At 55.4% G+C, this 27902-nt stretch overlaps 1 protein-coding gene across 1 annotated transcript; it reads right to left on the bottom strand.

Moving 5' to 3' along the window:
* On the bottom strand, nt 1–27844 carry LOC133353844 (discoidin, CUB and LCCL domain-containing protein 2-like). The gene is made up of 16 exons (XM_061570286.1): nt 27576–27844; nt 18597–18748; nt 18120–18198; nt 17214–17351; nt 16487–16538; nt 16086–16158; nt 15419–15552; nt 15249–15289; nt 14471–14686; nt 14098–14225; nt 13344–13518; nt 11749–11880; nt 10328–10430; nt 8582–8631; nt 7863–8009; nt 1–5942 (listed from the first exon to the last, which is right to left on the bottom strand). Exons 1-16 carry the CDS (start codon nt 27664–27666, stop codon nt 5338–5340), a joined length of 2316 nt encoding a protein of 771 aa, XP_061426270.1. The 5' UTR covers nt 27667–27844; the 3' UTR covers nt 1–5337.
* Between the last annotated feature and the right edge of the window lie 58 nt (nt 27845–27902).

The following is a 27902-nucleotide window of genomic DNA, read 5'->3' as shown; positions in this document are numbered from 1 at the left end:
CAAACCCCACATTCCCCACATTACAAACAGCCAGAGAGGTCTGTGCCAGGCACGGCTCATGCCAAGATCTGGCGGACTTAATACCAAACTATAAACCACAACCACGCAAAACCCAGGCTAAAATCAAGGTTATACCAGGATCAGATTGACGAGACCTCGTCTAAGTCGAGGTTAAAACCAGGATCAGAATTAAAGTCGGTCTAACCGCTATTGCAAAGTCCTGGATGAAATATTAATTGGCCCAGCGCCCAGGGTTAATCCAAGACAAGATGACAATCTTGTCGAAGGCTACGACAGCCAAGGGAGGAGGGGTCCCATGGGTCACGACTTCATTTCATTAGACCTATGGGCTTTTGGGTTGACACCCGTCCAGAAACTGACATCTGTTGGGGGAGAGGGGGCTAGGAATTGATTTGTACCAAGAACTCAGCGTTGAACTTTATTTCAGTGAACTGCAGTGCCGATATAGCCTAGGCCCAATGAGAAGTATGTTCGCGTTTAATCTCGCGACAATCCGATCACAACCACGTGAAGCCGAAAACTTTGAAATGGCCCGCGGATAATTTTTAAATCCTTAATATTAAGTTCGCTTGCTTGCTTAGGACCGTGCAAATCTTTCGGTCGTTTTTAACCCACTTCCCGTGATCCAATCGAGCTGACATTTTGCACACAGACTCGTTGTGCGTGACAATGAATGTTCGTGAAATTTTTTTTCCAAAATGTTACACTTTTTAGGACAAAAATATTATATTTAATTACCAATTGCTTAATGGTGCAATGCAATCATCTGACCCATAGGTGGCAGCCATCTCAAGCCAGAGGACGAGAGGACTCTAGCCGCCACGCATATAAAGGATTTATAGTGAAAAACTTTGTTTTTACGGGTTATACTTATTATAATTTACCTCTCCCTGCATCGTAGCCGCAGTAATCGCAAACTCGCGTGAAATCTATCATTCTCGATCATTCCCGACACTGCTAGAGACTCATGCTACTAAATTGATTACATTTTTATTGTTTAATATTTAAATTATTTTATTATTTCCCTTCTACGTGACTTTACCGAAAGAACCAAGAATACTCATGCTACTGTTTGATTGTTATCGAGGCGAGCGTTAATGTGTGGCTCTGCTGAAGGCATCCGAAAGTGGCAAGCCCACCCCACGTACGGACGCGGTTCCCCCTACACTGTGGTGGTCTAAAGCCAGGCAGAAAAAAAAGCAGAAATGAGCTGCGCGTGAAAATGCCCGTTTTGACAGTGGGCGGGGAAAGAGAGACACGGATTCAGAGTGGTAGTGGCCACGTGATTTTACTGAAGGCTTGAGCCGATTTAGATATATAGAGGAATGAAACTCCAGCGCCTGTTAAATTGTTCGCGAAAGCCTACGTGTTAAATTGTCTACACGAGTCAACCGGCCCCGTAGCACCAATCCCACCGTGAGACCCAAACGGTTGATCGTCGCCCCGCTCCGAACGCTCCATTCGGTGTCACCACTTTCGCCCTTCGTTCGCTCTTCACGTTGTTTGGGTTTAAACAGCGCACGTTCTGCAACGCCCTCTGCATCCGAATGCTGGCGAGGGCCACCTCCCGCAGTTCCTCGTCATGAAGAAGGGGATCTGCGTCGCCCCCCGCCCACCCCCGCAGAGTGAGTGTTGACAAGACTTGCAACGTTTGAGTCGGTGATACAGTAGTTCTAAGCAAATTTTCTTCACAAAACGGAGGAGGGAAAAAAAAAACTACGAACCGCATTCATCCGCGACCAAGACTAAAAGACGATTTCTTAAGTTGTTGTAAAAATACAAAACACAACAAAACTTTCAAGCAACACCTTTCAAAACAATAAAACACTTCAAAGGCCATCGTACCAATGTTAGGCGATAATAATATTCAACAAAATAATACTAATAACTTACAGCCCGTCGTCAGTCCACTGCTGGATGAAAGCTTCGCCATTGCTCTGTCAGTCACGGGGTGGGGGGGGGTTGGTTCGCTGACCATACTTCAGCGCACCGGACAATGCGGGTTGACAAAGTGAGAGGGGGGTGGGGGGCGATGACCGGTTGAGATGTCACTCAACTCAGCCCCGACAGTGACCGGGCGGTTTTTCTCGGCCGTCGCCGCGCGTCTCTCCGTGCCGCGCGGGCGTCTTTCGGGCGCCGCGTCCAACGTTCCGCTCCACGCGCGCTGGCAGCTTCTTTTAGGAACCGATGAAACGTCGGACGTCGTGCCGAACGACGCGCGCGGTAACGACCCCCCCAACAACACCATCGCGAAGCTGTACTCGTGCCGCTGGTGTCATCGTTGGGTTCATGGTGCGGTACGCTAACTCACCGCCCCCCCCCCCCCCAATGTACTGAATGTTTATAAACGCTACCGGTCTCTAAATGAATCACAAAGCAGAGTCGGTAACGGGACGCGGATTTCAAGTCGGCAACGTCGCCACGCCACCGCGGGGTCAACGCAATGTGACAATCACCGCACAAGTTGAAACGGATAAACCCATGAAAATAAATACGTCGTGAAGGATACGTACGAAAACAAACTGTGCAGGAATATTCTCTGTGGGGAAAGAAAACAAATGAAACAACATTAAAAAATAATCACAGCAGTAGAGGCGGCTGGGTAGCTCGGGAGGGCTCGGTTCATAATGGCCGTGTCGGAAACGCAGTACCAGCACCGGCTACGAGAACCAGGGTACCAGATCTGAGTTCCTGTCGCCCAACCGCTGTGATTACACCGGGTACTCGAGTACAGCGAGTGGATGGACTCAGCCCCATCTTCTGTGACGGTCATAGAGACCTTTGGGCTCACATAGACGGGGCCGTGATTCAACTTCGTTCTCAAGTGCAGAGAGTTCATGGGTCTCAGCCCGGTTACCAATGACGCCACGCAAAACAAATCTTCACTTTCATTGGCAAAATCCTTGCTCGGATAATTATCCGATGAGACATTTCAGTTGCATTGACCCACGATAAACACTTCTCATACATCAAAATAAAACCGTCCGTCATCTTCATCATCAGCTGGATGAAGGCCTCTCCAAGCCGTCGCCATCCCTCACAGCCCTAAGACGTCACGATCCGTCGAGAGTAGACCTCACACGGCTCCATCTCCACGGCAGATGTCCCCTCTCCGGCGCGTTCCCTCCCTTGGCTGCCAACTACCAGCCATCGCAGCCCTCTCCTAGGGACACCCTCTCACCCAGGCATCCTCTCACCCATGCACGTTCCCTCTCTCCGTCCCTCTCAGTGACTCTCCAAGCTCCTCCGCGCACTTTTGAGATTCTCCTTCCTTTGTATTCGCCAGCCCTTCGTGGTTGGTCACCTCTACGCTCAAGGCAGGTGATTACGCACCGACTGAAAACTTCCCCCGTCTTCAAACTTTCAAATCAACCCGATTAAAAGTTGTATTTTTTAAACGCAGTGTACATTTCATTCTCCACCTGCAACTCGGTCAATCTGGCCGCCCCTCTCACTCTGCTCCTCTGAACATGGGCCATTGCCCGAAACGTCAGCCTGTTCATTATTTTCCCTGTAAGGTCACTGGGAGGTCGCTCATTCTTCTCTGTTGCCCCTTTAGAGTCGGGTTACTCGCCCCTTCCCCCAGCCTCCCGTGCTGTCGACTCCCTGCCCAGTTCAATTCCAGGCTCAAGACTATCCTCTTCTCCTCTGCGCTTTGACTGCCTGCCTCCCCCACTCGATAAAATAAATACGCCCCGCCGTTCCCCGTAAATCGGTTCGAGATGCGGTCGCAGCGTTCATAAGCCGCTATGTGAAGTTCCCACAGAGACCCATGTGTTCACACACAGACACAAACAGATCCATAGGCCGCCAAAGAGACCCGATGACCGACTGCCTCCATCGCCACACAAACTATGCCCACAACTTCCGTGTCGCATCCTCAAATGGGGTCACATGTCAGACACTGCCATAAATCCGCGTTGTAATTGCGTTCGTGATGGACGTGCGAGGGTTGCTGTTGCTGTACACACTTGTGCTTGCGAATCGCTGACAACGCAGCCTGGCGATTGGTCGTTAGCTTCACCCAATCATCAGCAGAGTTGCCTCCCCATGCAACTCTGCTCATGTATGTCGTGATTTTTGTGAAAGCTTTTTTGCGGTTGTATGTCTTCGTGCGGCAATGTGCTCACAGCCAACATCAGTAATATCTGAGCCGGTCCTGGGCTTGCCCTAGGTCGACTCGGCCTTAAATGAGTACCTGGTGTTGTGTGTAAACATCAGCACTGGGGAGACAAAGGCGGCTGGGCGTGGTGCTAGCCACACCACCCCCTCGTGTGCCGTGCCAGCCTTCTTAGGTGCTCACTAAGAGCACTTTCCCTAAAAGTCTGTTAAGGCTATACGGGTGGTCTTTGTCTTTGTGCGGCGTGTGTGTATGCGAGAGAGACGGTGTAGTGGTTTGACATACTTTGCTACAATCCATTAAGCACACTGGTCCTCCCCCTAGGTCAACTCGGCCTAAATTGAGTACCCAGTGAGCCGTGCGAACATTGTCCAGGCGCAGTACGAACCAACCAGCCACGGCACAAGCCGTGCCGGACACAACGGGCGCTCGCTAACAGTACACGCCACTACGGATTGCGCCGGGGGCTTGGTCGTCTCTTGCCCGCTTATATACAGTATAGGTAATTATTGCAAACGCCTATGAATTATGATGATTATGCCTATTCAAAACGATCATGCACACTCAACACAGTGTAAAAACTCTCTCCGTATCAAACCCTGTACAAACACAACGACAAAAATCCACGCGGGTGGGGGCGCTATCTCCTTCATCATCTTCATCGTCACAGATGTGTGGGGTGGAGTGCCCATCGTTATTCTACCCACAATGCCTTCAGCGCGCAAAAACAAATTATCGCCCAGTCGAGTAAAAACTTGATGTTGGAAAACGACGAAACAAAACATAAATAATAATAATGAAAACAATTGTAGAAATTTGCACGTGTTCCGAAGAAATAAATCCACGCGAAATAAAATTTAAACAAACGAAAGAAATATATAAATACTTCACAAACGCGCAAAAAAAGTACGAATGTACGAAAAAAATAAAACGTCGCAAAATATAAATTATAATTGAAGTGAAAAAAATGTAAAATCGACACGCGTGAAAAAATCTAAAACTTAAAACGTAGAACAATTCCAACCGACATTACATTCACATAAACAGCGCGCATCCTCATTCCTCCTGTGCTACCACGCGACAAGTCGGCCAATCGTGTCGTCCCACAGACGCCGTGTGACCCAGCGTCGACCAATCACGTCGGCCCACGCGCACCGTACAGCACGGCATCGACCAATCACGACGGCCACCTCCGCTCAACTGCCGCCCCCCTCCACCCCGCCGGCATCACCGGCGTCAACGTTTCCGCGCGTCGCGTTCCGTCGTACGGCCCTGGGTGTGTCGTACACCGTACCACCGTCGCCGCTGGGACCGCCGATCCCCGATGCCGACTGGCTGAAACTTGGCCGCCCCGGTGCCTGCTCGGCCCTGCGCGGGCTTCTCGGCGTGTCGTAGGCCACGGGAAACGCTCGCACAGGGTCGAGCGTGAACCCGATTGGCATCGCGTACTCGGGGACCTGCGCCGGCACCGGCTCGGCGTACAGGTGGAGCGCCGGAGCGGCGGGGGAGGAGAGCGGCGAGGCATAGCGCGCCGGCGAGTCGTCGTACGCCCCGATGGTGTCGTAGGCGGCCGGGGAAGGGGAGGTCGCGATGGACGACGATGGCGAGGGCGGCGCTCCCGGCACTGGCGCCGCCGGGATGGGAGGGAGGGTGAGGGGAGGCGGCGGGTGAGGAAGGCCGCCGCTGCCGCCGCCGCCCCCCGGTGATTGCTCCGGTTCTTCGTAGTCGCGAGTTGGCCGGAATGTGGAGGCCTTCCCTGCCCGTGCCAGCTCGGAGCCGCCCAGCACCAGCGGCTGGTACTCTGTGCGGGAGGGAGGAGAGGTTAAGAGAGAGGTGAGAGGTTAAGGGAGGTTTGATAGGGCTTGAGACTGCCAGTGGTTTCCAATCCAGGCCCCAGGCCGGTAACCGTTTTCAGAATCGATGAAAGAAAACTTGCACTGTTGTTTTAATTGCCGCACCGAGAGATTGAATGAAACTGGTGATTTCTGGATTGAAAATTCAGTGCGCTGACCGTTTCTGAGCCAATAAGCGAGAAACGTTGCGCTTATTGCTCCGGACATATCTAAACGTGCGGCAAACAGCTACGCACTGGTTTCTTTACGTGGTTACTGGTAACACAAAAAAACAGATTTTAACAAAAGCGATTGGCGTGTGAAGATGGGAGGCAGGTGGGAGAGAGATGCTGTTGGACAAATCTGAGCTCTGAGCTATCATAGCTGCAGCTCGTGTCCTATCTCTTCGGCTACAGCCGGCGTGCTGTCCCCTCGGCTACAGCCGGCGTACTGTCCCCACGGTTACAGCCGGCATGCTGTCCCCACGGCTACAGCCGGCGTACTGTCCCCTCGGCTACAGCTGGCGTGCTGTTCCCACGGCTACAGCCGGCGTGCTGTCCCCACGGCTACAGCCGGCGTGCTGTCCCCACGGCTACCGCCGGCGTGCTGTCCCCACCGCTACAGCCGGCGTGCTGTTCCCACGGCTACCGCCGGCGTGCGGTTCCCCACGACGACAGCCGGCGTGCTGTCCCCACGGCTACAGCCGGCGTGCTATCTCCACGGCTACAGCCGGCGTACTGTCCCCTCGGCTACAGCCGGCGTACTGTCCCCACGGCTACAGCAGGCGTGCTGTCCCCACCGCTACAGCCGGCGTGCTGTTCCCACGGCTACCGCCGGCGTGCGGTTCCCCACGACGACAGCCGGCGTGCTGTCCCCACGGCTACAGCCGGCGTGCTATCTCCACGGCTACAGCCGGCGTACTGTCCCCTCGGCTACAGCCGGCGTACTGTCCCCACGGTTACAGCCGGCATGCTGTCCCCACGGCTACAGCCGGCGTACTGTCCCCTCGGCTACAGCTGGCGTGCTGTTCCCACGGCTACAGCCGGCGTGCTGTCCCCACGGCTACAGCCGGCGTGCTGTCCCCACGGCTACCGCCAGGCGTGCTGTCCCCACCGCTACAGCCGGCGTGCTGTTCCCACGGCTACCGCCGGCGTGCTGTTCCCCACGACGACAGCCGGCGTGCTGTCCCCACGGCTACAGCCGGCGTGCTATCTCCACGGCTACAGCCGGCGTGCTGTCCCCACGGCTATTGCCGGCGTACGGTCCCCCACGGCTACAGCCGGCGTGCTGTCTCCACGGCTACAGCCGGCGTGCTGTCCCCTCGGCTACAGCCGGCGTACTGTCCCCACGGTTACAGCCGGCATGCTGTCCCCACGGCTACAGCCGGCGTACTGTCCCCTCGGCTACAGCTGGCGTGCTGTTCCCACGGCTACAGCCGGCGTGCTGTTCCCACGGCTACAGCCGGCGTGCTGTCCCCACGGCTACAGCCGGCGTGCTGTCCCCACGGCTACAGCCGGCGTGCTGTTCCCACGGCTACAGCCAGCGTACTGTTCCCACGGCTACAGCCGGCGTGCTGTTCCCACGGCTACAGCCGGCGTGCTGTTCCCACGGTTACAGCCGGCGTGCTGTCCCCACGGCTACAGCCGGCGTGCTGTTCCCACGGCTACAGCCGGCGTGCTGTCCCCACGGCTACACCCGGCGTGCTGTCCCCACGGCTACAGCCGGCGTGCTGTTCCCACGGCTACAGCCGGCGTGCTGTCCCCACGGCTACAGCCGGCGTGCTGTCCCCACGGCTACAACCGGCGTGCTGTCCCCACGGCTACAGCTGGCGTGCTGTTCCCACGGCTACAGCCGGTGTGCTGTCCCCACGGCTACAGCCGGCGTGTTACCGGGCACGCTGTGCTTGCGCGCCGCTGGGCCCCGGTGCGCGTCGCTGCTGTAGCGGACGTTGAGGGAGGAGTCGGCTCCGTGGAGGCCGCCTCCCCCCCGCCCCCGCCCCTCCCGCGGGAACACCTGCTGGAGGCCTTTGAACCAGCCTGGGGGGGGGGGGCGCGGGGAGGGGGGGGGCACGTGGGGGAGGGTGGGGGGGAGTGGGGGAGAGTGGGGGGGAGTGGGGGAAGCGGGGGAGGTGTGGGGGAGGATGGGGAAGGAGGAGAGAGAGAGAGAGGTTCCACGCAGCAACAGGAGTTGTCGTTGAAGGTAAAGGCGCAGCCTGTGCAATTGCTCGCTCACGCCACTGCTGACAAAAGAGGCCTCCACTTGAGGCCGCTCTAGGGGAGTCCCTCTAACCGGGTGTTTAGGTCTACTCTTCCACACTAGCCGTATTCGGAAGAGGTGGAAGTATGCACACTCTTCAATAATCATCACTCTCATGAGGAGGAACAGCTATTGGACGTTGTGATATTGTACGATACGTATCATAGTGCCCGTGCTACCCCGTGCTGCCCCGTGCTGACCAGTGTTGCCCCGTGCTGCCCCGTGCTGCCCCAAGGTACCCCAGGCTGCCCCGTGCTGTGCCAGGCTGCCCAGGACTGCCCAGGACTGCCCAGGGCTGCCAAGAGATGCCCAGGGATGCTCAGGGCTGCCCCGATCTGCCCTGCGCTCTCACCTGTCTGGCCCGGAGTGCAGGGCAGGCTGTATGCGGGCCCGGCGTCCTTCCTGCCAACACAGTCCGGCAAAACAAACAGTTCAACAACACAACCTCGATGACACGCTGAACACCTACACACCGAGACCCAAAGACCGACACAGAGACCAACAGACTCACACAGAGACCCACAGATTCACACAGAGACCCGCAGACCTACACAGAGACCAAAAGACTTACACAGAGACCCACAGATTACACAGAGACCCGCAGACCTACACAGAGACCAACAGACTCACACATAGACCCAAAAATATTCAAAAGCAGCTACATAAACAGTCTCATTTATTTTATATTATTATTTTCATGAAAACAACAGTGTTGGCCGTCTAATGACTAGACCCGTGTTTGTGGAGTGTCCCTGCCATAATTATGTGGAATTTCTACCGCCAGCTCTCGCAGAATGCAACACCACAAGCAACTGGGCGTCTTAAATCTCGCTCCATGATGTGAACCCTCGGCCGCCGCGGCTAAGACGTCGGGATATTTTAAGTCGATTTTGCACAAAATTATAGTCTGCCACGTCGGCACAACGGGTGGTGGTGGTGGCTCTGTGTGTGACCCGGGACTGTGGAGGGAGCAGCAGAGAGGGTTGGCGGATCACCGCACAAACGTTGCGAAAACTCCTTTTCCGTGGGCGTGCATCGAGGAGGAGCCCCCTACCCTGGCTCGCCAGGAGAAGGCGGTACGGCAAATGTAAGACTCCCACCTGTTCCATCTGTGTGGGATAGAGTGTTTCCCCCTCTGGGTACTCCAGTTTCCTCTCACACGTCTCGTGACAATAGAGCCTGCATGTGGCGTGAGGGGACTAGTGGCCACGGGAGGTAATGACAGGGGAGTCAGTTGTGAGTGCGAAGGGACTGGTGGCCACGGGAGGTAATGACAGGGGAGTCAGCTGTGAGTGCGAAGGGACTGGTGGCCACCGGAGGTAATGACAGGGGAGTCAGCTGTGAGTGCGAAGGGACTGGTGGCCACGGGAGGTAATGACAGGGGAGTCAGTTGTGTGTGTGAAGGGACTAGTGGCCACGGGAGGTAATGACAGGGGAGTCAGTTGTGAGTGTGAAGGGACTGGTGGCCACGGCAGGTAATGACAGGGGAGTCAACTGTGAGTGTGAAGGGACTGGTGGCCACGGGAGGTAATGACAGGGGAGTCAGTTGTGAGTGTGAAGGGACTGGTGGCCACGGGAGGTAATGACAGGGGAGGCAGTTGTGAGTGCGAAGGGACTGGTGGTCACGGGAATGTTCGAGAAGGGAGCGTGGTCAGGCGACGGAAGAGGACGGTGGAGTCTGCCGGTGGAGCGAGCGTCCAGAGTCAGCGAGAATGATCGAGAAGGGGGGCGTGGCCTCGTGTCGGTATATAAGGGGGAGATGTGCGAGAGACTCGGGGCTGTTGCAGTGGGATCTCCGCCTGATGTCAAGTGAACGTGTCTTCAATAAAGTGCCATCTCAAGAGAAGTGTGCAAGTCGTCATAACACATGTAAACCGCTCATTAATGGGCCAATAACAACTTTATATATAGAGGACCGCAGAGCTTGGGAGGGAATTTGGTGCCGGCTCCTTGCCACCTGGCTGCTGCTGCTGCCTTCCTGCTCCTCGTCTGTGGCTCCTCGTTTTGGCGCCTCCGAGTCATCCCCTCTCTCCCTCTCGCTCTACTATTAAGGTGGACGACTAAAGAGGCGGGCGACTAACGAGGCGCCGTGTCTCACCGTCCGCGGTCGCGCCTCCTCTTGGCGCAGATGAAGGACAGGACGAGGAGCACAGCAACGAGGACGACACACACCGGCACCAGCGTGGACACGAGCACCAGCTCTGCAGGACAGAGGCAAAGATCACCCATGTAGCCTCAAGTGACTGTCGGGGCAAGTGCTTTTAGTGAACACCTGTGAGTGAAGGATGGTACAGCACATGGGGGGGTGGGGGGGGCAGTGTCCAGCACGACCTTTGTCTACAGTGCTGATGATTACACAAGATAAATGGTACTCGTTTAAGGCTGGGTCGACCTAGGGGAAACACTAGGACCAGACAACAATGATGATGACGACAATGATAACGACAACAAGAATGCCGCCGACAAAAAAACAACAATAACAACTAAAACAATGACACCTAAACAAGAACGGCAACGATGATAACAAAACAACGATGACGGCGACAACAGAATCGGAATATTTATTAACACTGAAGGAATCCGGCGAGCCGTAAAGCTCTTTTGCACAGACGTCCAGTAGTTCACAGATGTCCACAACGACAGCGGCATCGACGATGACAATCCCTGGAGGGTGACGGCTGGGGTGGCGCGCTGTCGTATTTTAAAACGAAATCACCGACCGGAGATTTTCCCATGCAGGCAATCCTCGGTTTACGCGCTTTTGCGGTCGGCCAAATTTTCAAATACTGCGGCGCGCATTGTCTTTCCACCCTTGTACTGACATACGCCAGGCGATTTTCGAGACGACGTCACCGGCGACGCGACGCACGCGCCACCCCTAGCCTGGCACCGCCACCCAATGGAGTTGCCAGCGGCGAGTGCGGTACGAAAGCCGGCGCGCTTTCCTGTACTGTGCAGCATCTCGCCGCTTCTCTATCCATCCTCTCCGCAGCGCAACTCCGGCGTGCTTGCAAGTAATTAGAGTGTAAGTGATTTTTTTTTGTATTAAAGTATTATATTTCATGCACTTGTATTGTATTGATATAGGCTAGGAAAAAATAGGCGATTATGTCTGTGAGTATGAATGAAGTCCCCTAACCCCCCCTCCTTTACTATTATTTAGAGGGAAATTGCTTTTCACATACGCGATTTTGAGATGCGCGCGCTTTTCCAGGAACGCATCTATCGCGTATGTCAAGGAATGCATGTTTACGGAAGAAAGTAGGCGTGGTTTTGCCCGAAGGTGCATGTCTTTGCCAATGTATGTTATCGAGGATTGTGAATCGAGGTTAATTGCATCGATTCTTTTCAGTTGGTTCGGCAGCCACCCAGATTCATTGCCAATACATCCGTGGATCGAGCATTCCCATTGTATGGTACGAGCATCATGTGACATGCCCCACCTTTCTTTTGATTGGCTAAAATCTATACAAGATGGTCGCAGTCCGCTTGAGTTGTAACACAGCGCCGCCGCGTTACCTCTCTGCGTGCCGCCCGGCATGGTGCTGTTCTTGACGGCCGTCACAGTGGTGGCCCCCACCTCCGCTCCCTGCCCCGGGGGCCACTCCGTGCCCACCGGCGGAGAGGCCCCCACCGGCCGCATGGCACGAGCTGCCGGGGGTCAGGAGGGGGGAGGTCACGGGACGAAGGAATGAGAGAACAGCGGGTCGGGATGAGTCAAGAACGAAAGAATAGATTATAATAATTTAGCTTTTTAGTATTTTACCAGGTAATGGCCCACTGAGCTACGTAGCTCTTTTTCAGAAGCGATCTGCCTACCACAAACAATAGCTCATTGAAGTGGCTTATCGCCGCGTGGACATTTATAGCGGCCAAATACTCTAAAGGGATGTTTATTCTAAATGGCGCGGGGGAAAAACCCGAGAACCCGCAGAAAAATCCACGTGACCACGGGGAGAAAAAGACACGCAAACTCGAAATATACAGCAGGCATCAGGATCGGGATCGAACCCACGACCTCCTGCCTACCAGGCGATGGAATTAACATCTCGCCACTGTAGCACCCCCCCCAAATTACCCAGCAAAGGCACGGAGGGCAACGTATACGCACGAACAACGAAATGTCGCTTGAGATGCACAGACACAGGATGACAACAACAACAGCCGCCATTCGCCTAAGTGGCGGTGACGTCGCCAAGGTGCCTGTGCCTGGCGCACTTTGAGGCTGTCATGTTGTTCTTGTTGTCATCATTGAGGCTGTCATGTTGCTGTCGTCATCATTGAGGCTGTCAAGTGCAGAAGGATTGCTCGGCTCGCAGGTTACGGGACAGACCCAGATGCCATGGGTTGATTGACTGAGATGGCTGGCAGATGCACCACCTGTGCTCCTCACTGTGCCAACTCGCTGCGTTTTAGCCACCCGGCGCTGCGCTCGTTGTTGTGAGCGTCGCTCCTCCGCCCTCCGTTGTTGTTGGAGGGCGACTGCCTCCAACTGCCCAGTAGCGGCCTTCACGAGCCTCCCTACACAGTTCGGTCTTGACACCACTGGTACCAGTCACCAGCAAATCCACTCAGTTCAGCATCCTTGTTTAACACATCAGTCCATCTCTTCACTCGCCCGTACCGTGCCCGTTTAGCCCCCTCTATCCAGCCAAACAGAAGCTGCTTGGGCATGCGGTGGTTGGGCATGCGGGCTACATGACCCAGCTAACACAACCTCACCTGCCAGAGGAGCTCACCGATGGCACCGTGTACAGCTATTTCAAGGTTCTGTGAGCTCCTCACACACAATGCCATCTGATTAAACCCAGGATATATCATGGATAGGTCAACCTGAATGTTTCAAATGAGCGCTGTTCTTCCTTTAAAGGGGTCCACATTTCACAAGCATGGAGAATGGAGGACACGTAAACCAACCTACAAACATACAAAGACAAAGATCCCCCATATAACCTTAACAAACTGTAGGGGCAAGTGCTGTTAGCGAGCACCTTTAAAGGCCAGCACGGCACACGGGGGGGTGGGGGCTAACTGCTACGCTACCGATCCCCACAATATACACACACACGCGCACACACACACACGCGCACACACACACACACGCGCGCGCTCACGTCGTAGTGTCCCCACAGCCGCCGCCGTGGTTGGGAGCTCGCAGCCCAGCAGCTCCAGCTTCATGGCGATCTTCTGGTGCCAGGCGATGGGACAGACGCGCACCAGACGCGTCACCAGCGCCGGCACAAAGTTGTTCCGCACGGGGCTCAGGCTGTCCACGTTACCCTGGAATAGCTGGACGGTGGGCAACGGGAAGACACGCCGGTGTGGGGGGGGCGGTGGGGGGGGGACGAGAGGGGGGTGTTAAGGGGTTCAATTCTGGGTGGGGTCGCTGTCCCCCCCCCCAGTTCGAATCTCTTGCAGCGCGCGGCACGACCAGGTTGTGTTAGAGGAAGTGGATATCGCAGAGGCAGCTTCTGAGATGTCACCTCTGGTCCCCCGCAGTACAGCAGGTGGGCAGACGTGGGGATGCAGGCGGAGCAGAATGGAATCGGAGGGGGGGGGGTGGCAGGGGGGGTTAAAGGGGGAGCACAGGGGATCAAGAGGGGGTTCAAGGGGGTATTAAGGGGGAGCAGGAGGGGATTAGGCAGACCCTCTCGGTACGCCCAATATGTGTCTCAAGAGTCTCTGACACGGCCATTGTGAACCCCCAGACCACTGCAGGCCACCTTCATTGAAGTGGCGGTTGTGTTGCGGGCAATTTCAAAAATTTTTGGGGACGGCTAGGGGGATGGGGGGGGGGATCAGGAGGGGGGTGGGGGGTTGGGGATGTGAGAGGGGGGGGTGAGGGGGGTTGCCGAGAGGACGGCCCACCTTCTCGGTGCCGCCGATGTTGTTCTTGTACGTGCTCCACGCGGCCCCGTCCAGGCTCCACTGCACCTTGTAGGCCGAGACGAAGTAGGAGGGTTGTGGAGGACCCCCCGAGCCGGCCGTCACGATGCCTGAATGACACGCACGCACGAAACGCACACACGACACGCACAGCGCGACACGCACACTTCTTATTCACCTCGTTTTATTCTTTTACAGACGGAATGACCGTGTGATGGAGCGAAGGTGCTACAATGCGACCGCATGACGCTGTTTCTGTACGACAGCACTACGACACTATGATGCTACAATGCGACAGGGAGACAGAGCGGCGGCGTTTCTGCGCGACGGGCGCCACGACACAGTGCCACCGAACCTGTGACGCGCCGCTCCTTGTTGAGGTCGATCTGGAGCCAGTGGGGGGGGTCGTCGAGGCGCGCCACCCACGCGGGGCCGGCGTCGCCCAGGCGCGCACTCCACAGGGGCAGCTCCGTCGCCACCCTGTCCTTGCCGACCTGCGCCAGCACGGACGACGCCGAGAGCTGAGAGTCGCGGATCGTGCCCGACTCCATGCCCAGCTTGCCGTAGCAGCCTGCCGGGGTGGTTAGGGAGGAGGATGGGAGAGTGGGATGGGAGTGATGGAGGGAAGGAGGGGCAATGATCAACGTGAAGATAAGGAACACAGACAAGGGGCAGGATAACACAAACGTAAGGAACACGAGCGACACGGTAATTAACACAGACACAAGGTAGCCAATGTACGACGAAAACCTGACATTTTTCGATTTAAAGCTTTCGTGACTGCAGGGATTCATCTTCTTGGTTCTTTCGGTAAAGTCACGTAGAAGGGAAGTAATAAAATAATAAAAATAAAAATAATAAAATATTAGTATATTATTTTATTTTATTATTTTATTATATTATTTTATTTTATTATGTTTTATTTTAATTATTTTATTACTTCCCTTCTACGTGACTTTACCGAAAGAACCAAGAAGAAAAAAAACCTGACATGTCGCTCCACGTGCATAACACGAAGAAATAATGATCGTAACGCGCCGACTCAACACAGCGACGGCGTTCTCGACGATTGGACACGACGGCCGATAGCACGAGGCGCGTGGGGGCGCGACGTGGGCGGAGACGTTGCATACCCGTCGTCTTGAATGTGAAGAGGTTGGGGGAGTCGCTGCCCCTATCGGACACGCAAAAGGGAGTGGACACGCGGACACGTGTGAGCGAGCGGGCGGGCGCGTATGTGTGCGTGTGTGTGCGCGCGTGTGTGCGCACGTATGTGTGCGCGTGTCCGTGGCGTGCGTCTCACTGGAGCGAGGTGACGTTGTTGGCAAGCCGGCTCTCGTAAAACTCTCGCCCCTTGCTCTGCACGACGCTCACCACACCCCCACGGTCCGGCGCGATGACGCCGGCGTGCACCGCCGCCCGGCACACCGGGGAAGACTGGCGCACGAACACACACGCGCACACGTACACACACCAGCACGTACAAAGATAAAGACAAAGATCCCCCGTATAACCTTGACAGACTGTAGGGGCAAGTGCTGTTAGCGAGCACCTATGAAGGCCAAAGACAAAGATCCCCCGTATAGCCTTGGACAGACTGTTGGGGCAAGCACTGTTAGCGAGCCGAAACGGTACACGAGGGGGTGGGTGGCCAGCACCGCGCCCAACCGCCTTTGTCTCCCCAGTGGAAATGTTTACACACCGCACCAGGTACTCAATTGAGGCCGAGTTGACCTAGAGGAGGCCCGGGACCGGTTTAGATAATCGTCACTGGTGTTGGCCGTGAGCGGGAATCGAACCCGTGTCACCGGGTTCATAGCGAAGCGCGCTAACCGCTACACTATCGCTCCCAGCACGTACGCACACATACATACATACACGCATTGTGGTTCTTGTCGTGGTTGTTGGTGGTGAGGGCGCTCATGCTGTGGCAGTTGTTGTGGTGGTGTTGGTGTTGTGGTGTCACTCACGTCACGGTACCCGTTGGGAATGGTGCCGGAGACGTCGCCGAACGGAGTTAGGCACCCGGCCGGACAGAACCTCCTGCACCGCCAAGATGCATGGGATACACGGGGGACACAGAGGGGACAACGGGACACGCAGTGGGGACAGACGAACACAGCGGGGACACGGAGACACGTGGACACACATAACACGGTTAAGTCAGACACATGGACACAAGCACAGGACGCGTGTGGGTCTGTGTACGAATTTTTGAGGCTGTGTGTGTTGCGTGTGTAAACATCACCACTGGGGAGACAAAGGCGGCCATGCCAGCCTTTAGTTGTGCTGTCCGCTAACAGCACTTGGCCCCAGGCACAGCCTGCGTGGGCCACGCGGGGGACCCTTTGTCTTTGTTTGTATATCTCACGTGAACTCGTGGTCCGCAAAGTCTGCCCCGCTCTCCAGGCACGTGATGAGGTCTGTAGACGATGGCACACGATACTCGTCGTCAATTCATCATCATCGGCATCAGCCATGTCCTCTACACTGCTGGACTGACACTCACCCGACTCAAGCCCGAACTCCGAAGCCCAACGGCGTCCAATATTGTTTTGCATTTCACTTGTTTATTGTTTATAGATTTGAAGCTTTCGTGACTGCAAGGATTCATACTCTTAGGTTTTTTCGGTAAAGTCACGTAGGTAAAAAATTAAATTAATAGAAGTAATAATAGAAATAAAATAATAAATCACGGCGTTTCGGAGGCAACAGAAGTCTCCGTCATCAGGTGGGACCGTCACAGCTAGATTTACTGTATCAAGTGAGGCAAAAATTCCAAGATACACGTTCTTAAATACAAGTTAAGGGGGGAGGAGGGGGGGAGGGGCTTGTTTATTGTTATTCACTATGAGCGGCTCAGCGATGAGATGTGTAGATGAGTGAGCGGTTGAGCGATGAGTTGTGTGGAGTAGTGAGCGATGAGTTGTGTGGAGTGTTGAGCGATGAGGTGTGTAGAGGAGTGAGCGATGAGTTGTGTGGAGTAGTGAGCGATGAGATGCGTAGATGAGTGAGCGGTTGAGCGATGAGTTGTGTGGAGTAGTGAGCGATGAGTTGTGTGGAGTGTTGAGCGATGAGGAGTGGACGAGGTTACTGACCAGCATGGTCGTCGATGGCGTACGAGAGGAGGAACCCTCGCCCGGGCTCGTGGGACCCGCTCTGGAATCGAATCGTCACCTCGTTACTCTCGGACACAAGCTCCTGCTTCACCTTGTCCAGCTCCCCGCAGAACGTGCCTGCACGCACGCACGCAAGCGCGCACACGCACACACACAAAAGGCAAAGATTCCCTGTGCAGCCTTGAACAGACTGTTGGGGTAAGTGCCGTTCACTCGCTCTCGAAGAGATAAGCGCCAGGATATTTATTTATACTGCAGATGTCCAGTAGGGGTGGGTCAGAACGTTACAACAAACATAACAGAAACACGATAGCAGTGCAAAGTATTGGAAAGGTCAACAAATCACAAATAATATACGAATACAACTAAACTACTTTCCATCTTACCAGGTAAAGCCCACTCAGCTATCACTTTCGTTTTCAGAAGCAACTTGGCAGCAAACGACGGCTCAACGGAGTGGCGGTGAGGAGCCAGCGGCGTCAACAATCGCCGACGCTCTGTGATCCTCGACACATGAAGGTGCTATCAGTGAGTGCTGCATGTGGCAGGAAGCCAGGGCACCCGGAGGAAACCCAGGCGTACGAGGGAGGAGGGCAAGGGACGGGTGTAGTCTTAACGTTTGCTGTGTCGCTTTCTCCTGGCGAGCCAGGGCACGGCCCCTCCTCGACTGCAATGGGAAATTCTCAAGATTCACGCCATCCGCCAACCCTTGCTACTGCCGCCGCTATTGCCGCTGCCTCTGCAGCGCTGGATTACAGGCAGCCACGTGCAGCGGCGTAGCAACCACCACCGCCGCCACTGCCACCGCTGCCACCGCCACCAACACCACCAGAATCACCGCGCCGCTTCGTTAGCACCGATGTAACGACGAGTTTTGTCTCTCACCCATCTCGGACCAGTTGGAGATGCCGCTGTAGATCTTGACGTGGTTTTCTTGGCAGTGGAAGGGTTCTGGCGCCAGAACCTAAGCGGGATAGATGCAGACGATACAGACGATAGATGCAGACAAGAACCGAGGATAGAACTTGCAAGTTGAATTAATACACTTTTTACGTAAAAAAAACCACTTCAACCTTTCCCGTTCTGAGACGTCTGTAAGTTGCAGGGTGGGTCCTGTCCAGAGCTGAATCTCGGAACATATATTAATCCTGTGACATCTGACCCCACATATTTATCCATCACCTGTGAACCTGTGAATTTTTCAGGTGTCCTCCGACCCAACTGGTTTTTTCACGTGACCTCCGACCCCACGGACTTCACCTACGACCTCTGACCCCGCCATTTTTTTCTGACAACCTTCGACCCCACTGTAGTTTTTTAACACGATACGTGGGGTGGGGGTGGGGAGGGGGTGGTCGCAACCTGCAAGTCGGCGAAGCGGAGGCGGATACGCCGGCCGGGTGGCACACGGAGCGCCCAGACGCAGACGGCGTTTGCCGGGGACGCGGCCGGGTAGCCGAGCGAGGAGAGCGTCCCGCTGAGCGCCCCCAGCACCGAGTGGCCGCACCCATCACCTGCGCACGCACGCACCACACACGCAACACACACACACACACCACGCCCAGCCGCCTTTGTTTCCCCATTGCTGATGTTTATGTAAAAAACAAATCTCCCTCCCAGACGCACCCCCCCCCCCCAGCCTCAGCCGAAACCAACTGTTGGGGCAAGTGCTGTTAGCGAGAACCTATATACACACAAACACATGCACACAAAGACACACACACTCACACACAAAGACAAAGAACCCTCCCTATAGCCTTAACAAAATGTTGGGGCAAGTGCTGTTTGCGAGTAGCACCTATGAGGGCCGGCATGGCACACGATGGTGTGGGGGTGGCCAACACCACACCAGGCCGCCTTCGTCTCCCCAGTGAAAATGTTTACACAATGCGCCAGGCACTCATTTGAGGTTCAGTCGACCTCGAGGAGGCCCAGGACTGGTTCAAATAATCACCAGTGTTACCGGTGATGAGTGGGAATCGAACTTTCGTCGCTGAGTATCATATCGGAAGCACGCTAACCACGACACCACCGCTGCCCGTACGGGTATTTGGCCTACTCTTCCACGCCAGCCAGCCAGAGACACACACATTGTCCCACTTCAGGCTACTTGCCAGCTGATCACCGACCAACATTTACACCGCTGGGTGGAGGAAGGCGGAGTGAGCATGGAGGGAGGGTGCCACGGTGGTGAGATGTTACCTACCTCGCCTGGTATGCAGGAGGTCGTGAGTTAGATCCCAACCCCTGATACCTGTATATTTGGAGTTTACGTGTTCGCTTGGATTTTTCTCCGGGTCCTCCAGTTTTTCCCTCCACATTTCGAATCAACGTGCGTTCAGAGTATTTGGCTGCCTTACATTTCCACGTGATAACCCACTTCTCTGAGCTATTTGAGCCCAGTTCGCTTCTGAAAAAAGAGCTACAGTAGATATCTCAGTGGGGCCTTACCTGGTAAAATAAAACTGTTTCAGTTTAGCTCAGCTTAGCTTGGTGGAAGATTTAAGAAACCTGCACCACCATTTCAACCGCCCGCCATCGCGGTGAGACAGAATCGAACCGGTGACCTGTGGGTCGCGAGCCTGGTACGCTTGCCGCTGACCGTTAAACCGCCACGGTGGCCGGCCGCTGCCGTGCAGCCGTCCGTGGCGGTGACGCGACGCCGGGCGCATCGACCCTCCGCCTCCAGACGCCGGGTGTCTCTCTCGCGTAAAATCTAATTTGCCGTCCGAATTAAGGACGAAATTGAGAACTCGGCTCGCTCAATTAGCCACCCGCAGCGTCGCATCGCTTTCACTTTAACGAGCGACGTCGCAAGCAGCGGGCACACGCACTCTAACACACCGAGGTCTCAAGAGTCTCTTGCCAAGAGGGTCCTGTGCCGACGCTCGCCGGCACGGGGATACGGGCGCACTGAGTTGGCCGCGAAGGCTTCTTGGCCTCGTGAAGCTATAGCTCAGAGCAATCTGCGCGCGATCCACCAACCATTGCTGCTGCCTCCACAGCGCTGGGCTACAGGCTGCCACGGTGCAGCAGCATGGCCACCACCGCCCACCACCCGTACGGTGGCTAGGAGATGTTAACTGCCTCGCCTGGTATGCAGGAGGTCGTGGGTTCGATTTTGACCCTGACGCCTGCTGCTGTATATTTGGTGTTTGCGTGCCTCTTTCTCTCTCCTGGATTTTTCTCTGGGTTCTCCTCCAGTTTTTCCCTCCACATTTAGAATCAACATTCTTGGATTTAAGAGTATTTGGCTGCGATAAATTTCCACGTGATCAAAAGCCACTTCGCTGAGCTATCATTTGTGTCGCTTCTGAAAAAGAGCAGCATTGCTCAGTGGGCCTTTCCTTGTAAAGTAAAAATGAGTCGATCGTTGTAGTTTATACTCTGTCCTCTACTCTCTGCCACGATGGCCACGTGGTCGGGGAATCTGAGATGGTTCATTGTTGTTGTTGTGATGATTCCGTTTGTTTACCCAGGGGGGTACTGCGCAGTGTTTTGCCAATCGGGGGGGAAGGCAATGGATTGATATGTACAGTGCAGTACAGTACGGTATATCCCAATCGAGTAAATTTGCGGTGAGATCTTTCGGACTTTTCTCTGTGATGATCATTGTATTGTCATGTGCACTTTTCTCTCTCTCTCGTTATTCGTATATTCATATTTTTAGTGTTTGACTAAGTAAGTGTGGGTTTTGAGTTTGTATCATCTGTGCACGGGACTGGCCAATTGATGTGCAAAGTTGTGGGATGCAATTGCATCCCACAACGCTGCACATCAAATAACATTATTATCATAAAATAACATTAATTTTAGTTTTTACTTGCTGAATTTGGACCTCGACATTGGCGCACGATGGGGCCCTGCCCTACCCATTCCGACGACGTCACGAGATCTTTAATGTCAACTGCGAGAGGCGTGAAGGTGCCTGGTAGAGTAACTTTTTTTTTTCGACGGTTAATACCGCCGCACTATTACGCTCGTGGGCAGCCGCTGGATTCGAACCGCGAACCTCAGGGACCCTGTCGGCCCCGTTCGTCAGCCCGCTGTAGGTTCGCGTGGGGGTTGTTTGACCGTACTTCACCGCGCTGGTCCTGGTGGTGGTGGGGAAGCACAGCTGTTCGAGATTAATAGTGACTGGTAGAGTTTTTTTATGCACTGCCCTCTGCTGCCCTCAACGCAGCCCCGCAGCAGCCTATAGCACCTGGTATGCACGAATGTGACAGCCCCTTCCGAGTAATGTCCAGGCTCGGCTTTGCTTTGCTGCCGAGATCTGACAGCATTGTGCAGATTTGGTCACTTACCAACTCACTCGCACACTCACCAACTCATCTCCACCCGCTCAAACCGCCTCGTCAACTCGCTCACAATCTCATCCACACCGCCGATGTCTGGCAGATCAAGCGACAGAGCGAGGTGTTTCGGGCTAACCGTCGGCCCACTCAGCCACCCACTCACTCGCCACAGACACAACACGTCCGCGCAGTGACTCATCCATACGCCAACCTACACATAGAGAGCACAAGTGGTGCACATCGAATCATCGGGATATCCAAAGAATTACTCATCCACCGACCATCATATTGAGTTACCCCAGACTCCCGCTCCCCTTCACATACTCACCCACTCACTCACCCATTCACCCACCCACTCACTCACTCACCCATTCACCTACTCACCCACCCACTCACTCACCCACTAACCTACTCACCCACCCAGTCACTCACCCATTCACCTACTCACCCACCCACTCGCTCACCCATTCACCTACTCACCCACCCACTCACTCACACATTCACCTACTCACCCACCCACTCACTCACCCATTCACTGACTCACCCACCCACTCACCTACTCACCTACCCACTCACTCACCCATTAACCTACTCACAACACCCACTCACTCACCCATTCACCTACTCACCCACCCACTCACTCACCCATTCACCTACTCACCCACCCACTCACCTATTAACCTACTCACAACACCCACTCACTCACCCATTCACCTACTCACCCACCCACTCGCTCACCCATTCACCTACTCACCCACCCACTCACTCACCCATTCACCTACTGACCCACCCACTCACTCACCCATTCACATACCCACCCACTCACTCACCCATTCACCTACTCACCCACCCACTCACCCATTCACCTACTCACCCACCCACCCACTCTCTCACCCATTCACCTACTCACCCACCAACTCACTTAACCATTCACCTACTCACCTACCCACTCACTCAACCATTCACCTACTCACCCACCCACTCGCTCACCCATTCACCTACTCACCCACCCACTCACTCACCCATTCACCTACTGACCCACCCACTCACTCACCCATTCACATACCCACCCACTCACTCACCCATTCACCTACTCACCCACCCACTCACCCATTCACCTACTCACCCACCCACCCACTCTCTCACCCATTCACTTACTCACCCACCAACTCACTTAACCATTCACCTACTCACCTACCCACTCACTCAACCATTCACCTACTCACCCACCCACTCACTCACCCATTAACCTACTCACCCACCCACTCACTCACCCATTCACCTACTGACCCACCCACTCACTCACCCATTCACATACCCACCCACTCACTCACCCATTCACCTACTCACCCACCCACTCACCCATTCACCTACTCACCCACCCACCCACTCTCTCACCCATTCACCTACTCACCCACCAACTAACTCAACCATTCACCTACTCACCTACCCACTCACTCAACCATTCACCTACTCACCCACCCACTCACTCACCCATTAACCTACTCACCCACCCATTCACTCACCCATTCACCCACTCGCTCCCTCACTCACCCATTCATTCACTCACCCATTAACCTACTCACCCACCCATTCACTCACCCATTCACCCACTCGCTCCCTCACTCACCCATTCATTCACTCACCCATTAACCTACTCACCCACCCATTCACTCACCCATTCACCCACTCGCTCCCTCACTCACCCATTCATTCACTCACCCATTAACCTACTCACCCACCCATTCACTCACCCATTCACTCACTCGCTCCCTCACTCACCCATTCATGAACTTACCCACTCGCCTACCAAAATACTGCCAATAACCCACCTATACAATCAGCACCCAACCGCACAGCCACTCAACCACCCAACAACCCTTCAAACTCACCCACCTATCCACTCACCTATCAATCCACATACACAACCACTCACCTACTGACCCATCCAGACTACCACTCACTCACCCACGCATCCACACAACCACTCACCCAGCCACACAACACAACCACCCATCCACACAATCACCCACACAACCACTCACCCAACCACTCACCCAACCACACAACACAACCATCCATCCACACAATCACCCACACAACCATTCACCCACACAACCACTCACCCAACCACACAACACAACCCACACAACCATTCACCCACACAACCATTCACCCACACGGCATGAAATCCGACTAGGCCTCTATCCCAGCACAATTCACCCCCACCGCGGCGGCCGTGTTGTAACCAGCACCACCAGTGGCTCCTACATCTCTCCAACACTCACCACCACCCTCACCACCACCAGCTACTACGTCTCCCCAACACTCACCACCACCATCACCACCAGTAGCTCCTGCGTCTCCCCAACACTCACCACCACCCTCACCACCAGCAGCTACTACGTCTCCCCAACACTCACCACCACCCTCACCACCAGTGGCTACTACGTCTCCCCAACACTCACCACCACCCTCACCAGCAGTAGCTCCTGCATCTCCCCAACATTCACCACCACCCTCACCACCAGTGGCTACTACGTCTCCCCAACACTCACCACCACCCTCACCAGCAGTAGCTCCTGCATCTCCCCAACATTCACCACCACCCTCACCACCAGCAGCTCCTAAGTCTCCCCAACACTCACCACCACCCTCACCACCAGTAGCTCCTACGTCTCCCCAACACTCACCACCACCCTCACCACCAGTAGCTCCTACGTCTCCCCAACACTCACCACCACCCTCACCAGCAGTAGCTCCTGCATCTCCCCAACACTCACCACCACCCTCACCACCAGCAGCTCCTACGTCTCCCCAACACTCACCACCACCCTCACCACCAGTAGCTTCTACGTCTCCCCAACACTCACCACCACCCTCACCACCAGTAGCTACTACATCTCCCCAACACTCACCACCACCCTCACCACCAGTAGCTACTACGTCTCCCCAACACTCACCACCACCCTCACCACCAGTAGCTACTACGTCTCCCCAACACTCACCACCACCCTCACCACCAGTAGCTACTGCGTCTCCCCAACACTCACCACCACCCTCACCACCACCAGCAGCTACTACATCTCCCCAACACTCACCACCACCCTCACCACCAGCAGCTACTACGTCTCCCCAACACTCACCACCACCCTCACCACCACCAGCTACTACGTCTCCCCAACACTCACCACCACCCTCACCACCAGTAGCTCCTGCATCTCCCCAACACTCACCACCACCCTCACCACCACCAGCTACTACGTCTCCCCAACACTCACCACCACCCTCACCACCAGTAGCTACTACGTCTCCCCAACACTCACCACCACCCTCACCACCAGTGGCTCCTACATCTCCCCAACACTCACCACCACCCTCACCACCAGCAGCTACTACATCTCCCCAACACTCACCACCACCCTCACCACCAGCAGCTCCTACATCTCCCCAACACTCACCACCACCCTCACCACCAGCAGCTCCTGCATCTCCCCAACACTCACCACCACCCTCACCACCAGTAGCTACTACGTCTCCCCAACACTCACCACCACCCTCACCACCAGCAGCTACTACATCTCCCCAACACTCACCACCACCCTCACCACCAGTAGCTACTACGTCTCCCCCACACTCACCACCACCCTCACCACCACCAGCAGCTACTACGTCTCCCCAACACTCACCACCACCCTCACCACCAGCAGCTACTACATCTCCCCAACACTCACCACCACCCTCACCACCAGTGGCTACTACGTCTCCCCCACACTCACCACCACCCTCACCACCAGCAGCTACTACATCTCCCCAACACTCACCACCACCCTCACCACCAGCAGCTCCTACATCTCCCCAACACTCACCACCACCCTCACCACCAGCAGCTCCTGCATCTCCCCAACACTCACCACCACCCTCACCACCAGCAGCTACTACGTCTCCCCAACACTCACCACCACCCTCACCACCAGCAGCTACTACATCTCCCCAACACTCACCACCACCCTCACCACCACCAGCTACTACGTCTCCCCAACACTCACCACCACCCTCACCACCAGTAGCTACTACGTCTCCCCAACACTCACCACCACCCTCACCACCAGTGGCTCCTACATCTCCCCAACACTCACCACCACCCTCACCACCAGCAGCTACTACATCTCCCCAACACTCACCACCACCCTCACCACCAGCAGCTCCTACATCTCCCCAACACTCACCACCACCCTCACCACCAGCAGCTCCTGCATCTCCCCAACACTCACCACCACCCTCACCACCACCAGCTACTACATCTCCCCAACACTCACCACCACCCTCACCACCACCAGCTACTACGTCTCCCCAACACTCACCACCACCCTCACCACCACCAGCTACTACATCTCCCCAACACTCACCACCACCCTCACCACCACCAGCTACTACGTCTCCCCAACACTCACCACCACCCTCACCACCAGTAGCTACTACGTCTCCCCAACACTCACCACCACCCTCACCAGTAGCTACTACGTCTCCCCAACACTCACCACCACCCTCACCACCAGCAGCTCCTGCGTCTCCCCAACACTCACCACCACCCTCACCACACCAGCTACTACGTCTCCCCAACACTCACCACCACCCTCACCACCATTAGCTCCTACGTCTCCCCAACACTCACCACCACCCTCACCACCAGCAGCTCCTGCGTCTCCCCAACACTCACCACCACCTTCACCACACCAGCTCCTGCCTCTCCCCAACACTCACCACCACCCTCACCACACCAGCTCCTGCCTCTCCCCAACACTCACCACCACCCTCACCACCACCAGCTACTACATCTCCCCAACACTCACCACCACCCTCACCACCAGTAGCTACTACGTCTCCCCAACACTCACCACCACCCTCACCACCAGTGGCTCCTACATCTCCCCAACACTCACCACCACCCTCACCACCAGTAGCTACTACATCTCCCCAACACTCACCACCACCCTCACCACCAGTAGCTACTACGTCTCCCCAACACTCACCACCACCCTCACCACCAGTAGCTACTACATCTCCCCAACACTCACCACCACCCTCACCACCACAGCTCCTGCCTCTCCCCAACACTCACCACCACCCTCACCACACCAGCTCCTGCCTCTCCCCAACACTCACCACCACCCTCACCACCACCAGCTACTACATCTCCCCAACACTCACCACCACCCTCACCACCAGTAGCTACTACGTCTCCCCAACACTCACCACCACCCTCACCACCAGTGGCTCCTACATCTCCCCAACACTCACCACCACCCTCACCACCAGTGGCTCCTACGTCTCCCCAACACTCACCACCAGTGGCTCCTACATCTCCCCAACACTCACCACCACCCTCACCACCAGTAGCTACTACATCTCCCCAACACTCACCACCACCCTCACCACCAGTAGCTACTACGTCTCCCCAACACTCACCACCACCCTCACCACCAGTAGCTACTACATCTCCCCAACACTCACCACCACCCTCACCACCACAGCTCCTGCCTCTCCCCAACACTCACCACCACCCTCACCACACCAGCTCCTGCCTCTCCCCAACACTCACCACCACCCTCACCACCACCAGCTACTACATCTCCCCAACACTCACCACCACCCTCACCACCAGTAGCTACTACGTCTCCCCAACACTCACCACCAGTGGCTCCTACATCTCCCCAACACTCACCACCACCCTCACCACCAGTAGCTACTACATCTCCCCAACACTCACCACCACCCGCACCACCAGTAGCTACTACGTCTCCCCAACACTCACCACCACCCTCACCACCAGTAGCTACTACATCTCCCCAACACTCACCACCACCCTCACCACCACAGCTCCTGCCTCTCCCCAACACTCACCACCACCACCAGCAATAGCTACACAACAACAACAACACAGAGAAAGAGACCAACCCTGCCAGGTTAAATACTCTGGAATCCCAAACCGAGGATCAATACTAACCCGGCCCTCCCCACAATAGATATATATCGATGCCGGTACCTTTCTGCGGAACACCGGAGCGGATCAGAGCGGCCACGAGTAACCACAGCAAGCTCCCGGCAGCGGCGGTCTCTACGGCTTTTCGCCGCATGACCACGGGGTTGATGGTGGTGGTGATGATAGTGGTGGTGGTGGTGATGATAGTGGTGATGATGGTGATGATGGCGGTGGTGGTAAAGGCCTTGCTAAGTCGTTGCCGAGCAAGCTATACATGGATGTGTGTGTGTGTGGAGAGGAGTACGCGGCCTTGCTAAACCATCCCTCCTCCCCACATCTCTCCTCTAACCCCCCACACCCCCCCCCCTTGATTCTCCCCCCACCCCCCTC

Source organism: Lethenteron reissneri, chromosome 6 (genome assembly GCF_015708825.2).
Source record: "Lethenteron reissneri isolate LAM-NWPU_2019-01 chromosome 6, ASM1570882v1, whole genome shotgun sequence".
Taxonomy (NCBI): Eukaryota; Metazoa; Chordata; class Hyperoartia; order Petromyzontiformes; family Petromyzontidae; genus Lethenteron; species Lethenteron reissneri.
Note: the sequence above shows the minus strand (reverse complement) of the source record. Positions and strands in the feature narration are given on the sequence as shown.

Excerpts from the sequence above, each read along its gene's own strand:
- LOC133353844 (XM_061570286.1), bottom strand. The coding sequence starts at position 27,666 with ATGCGGCGAAAAGCCGTAGAGACCGCCGCTGCCGGGAGCTTGCTGTGG. Across the intron at positions 15,290-15,418 it reads AACAACGTCACCTCGCTCCA|GGGCAGCGACTCCCCCAACC; the intron begins GTGAGACGCACG and ends CGTGTCCGATAG. Across the intron at positions 10,431-11,748 it reads GCCGGGCGGCACGCAGAGAG|AGCTGGTGCTCGTGTCCACG; the intron begins GTAACGCGGCGG and ends TCTGTCCTGCAG.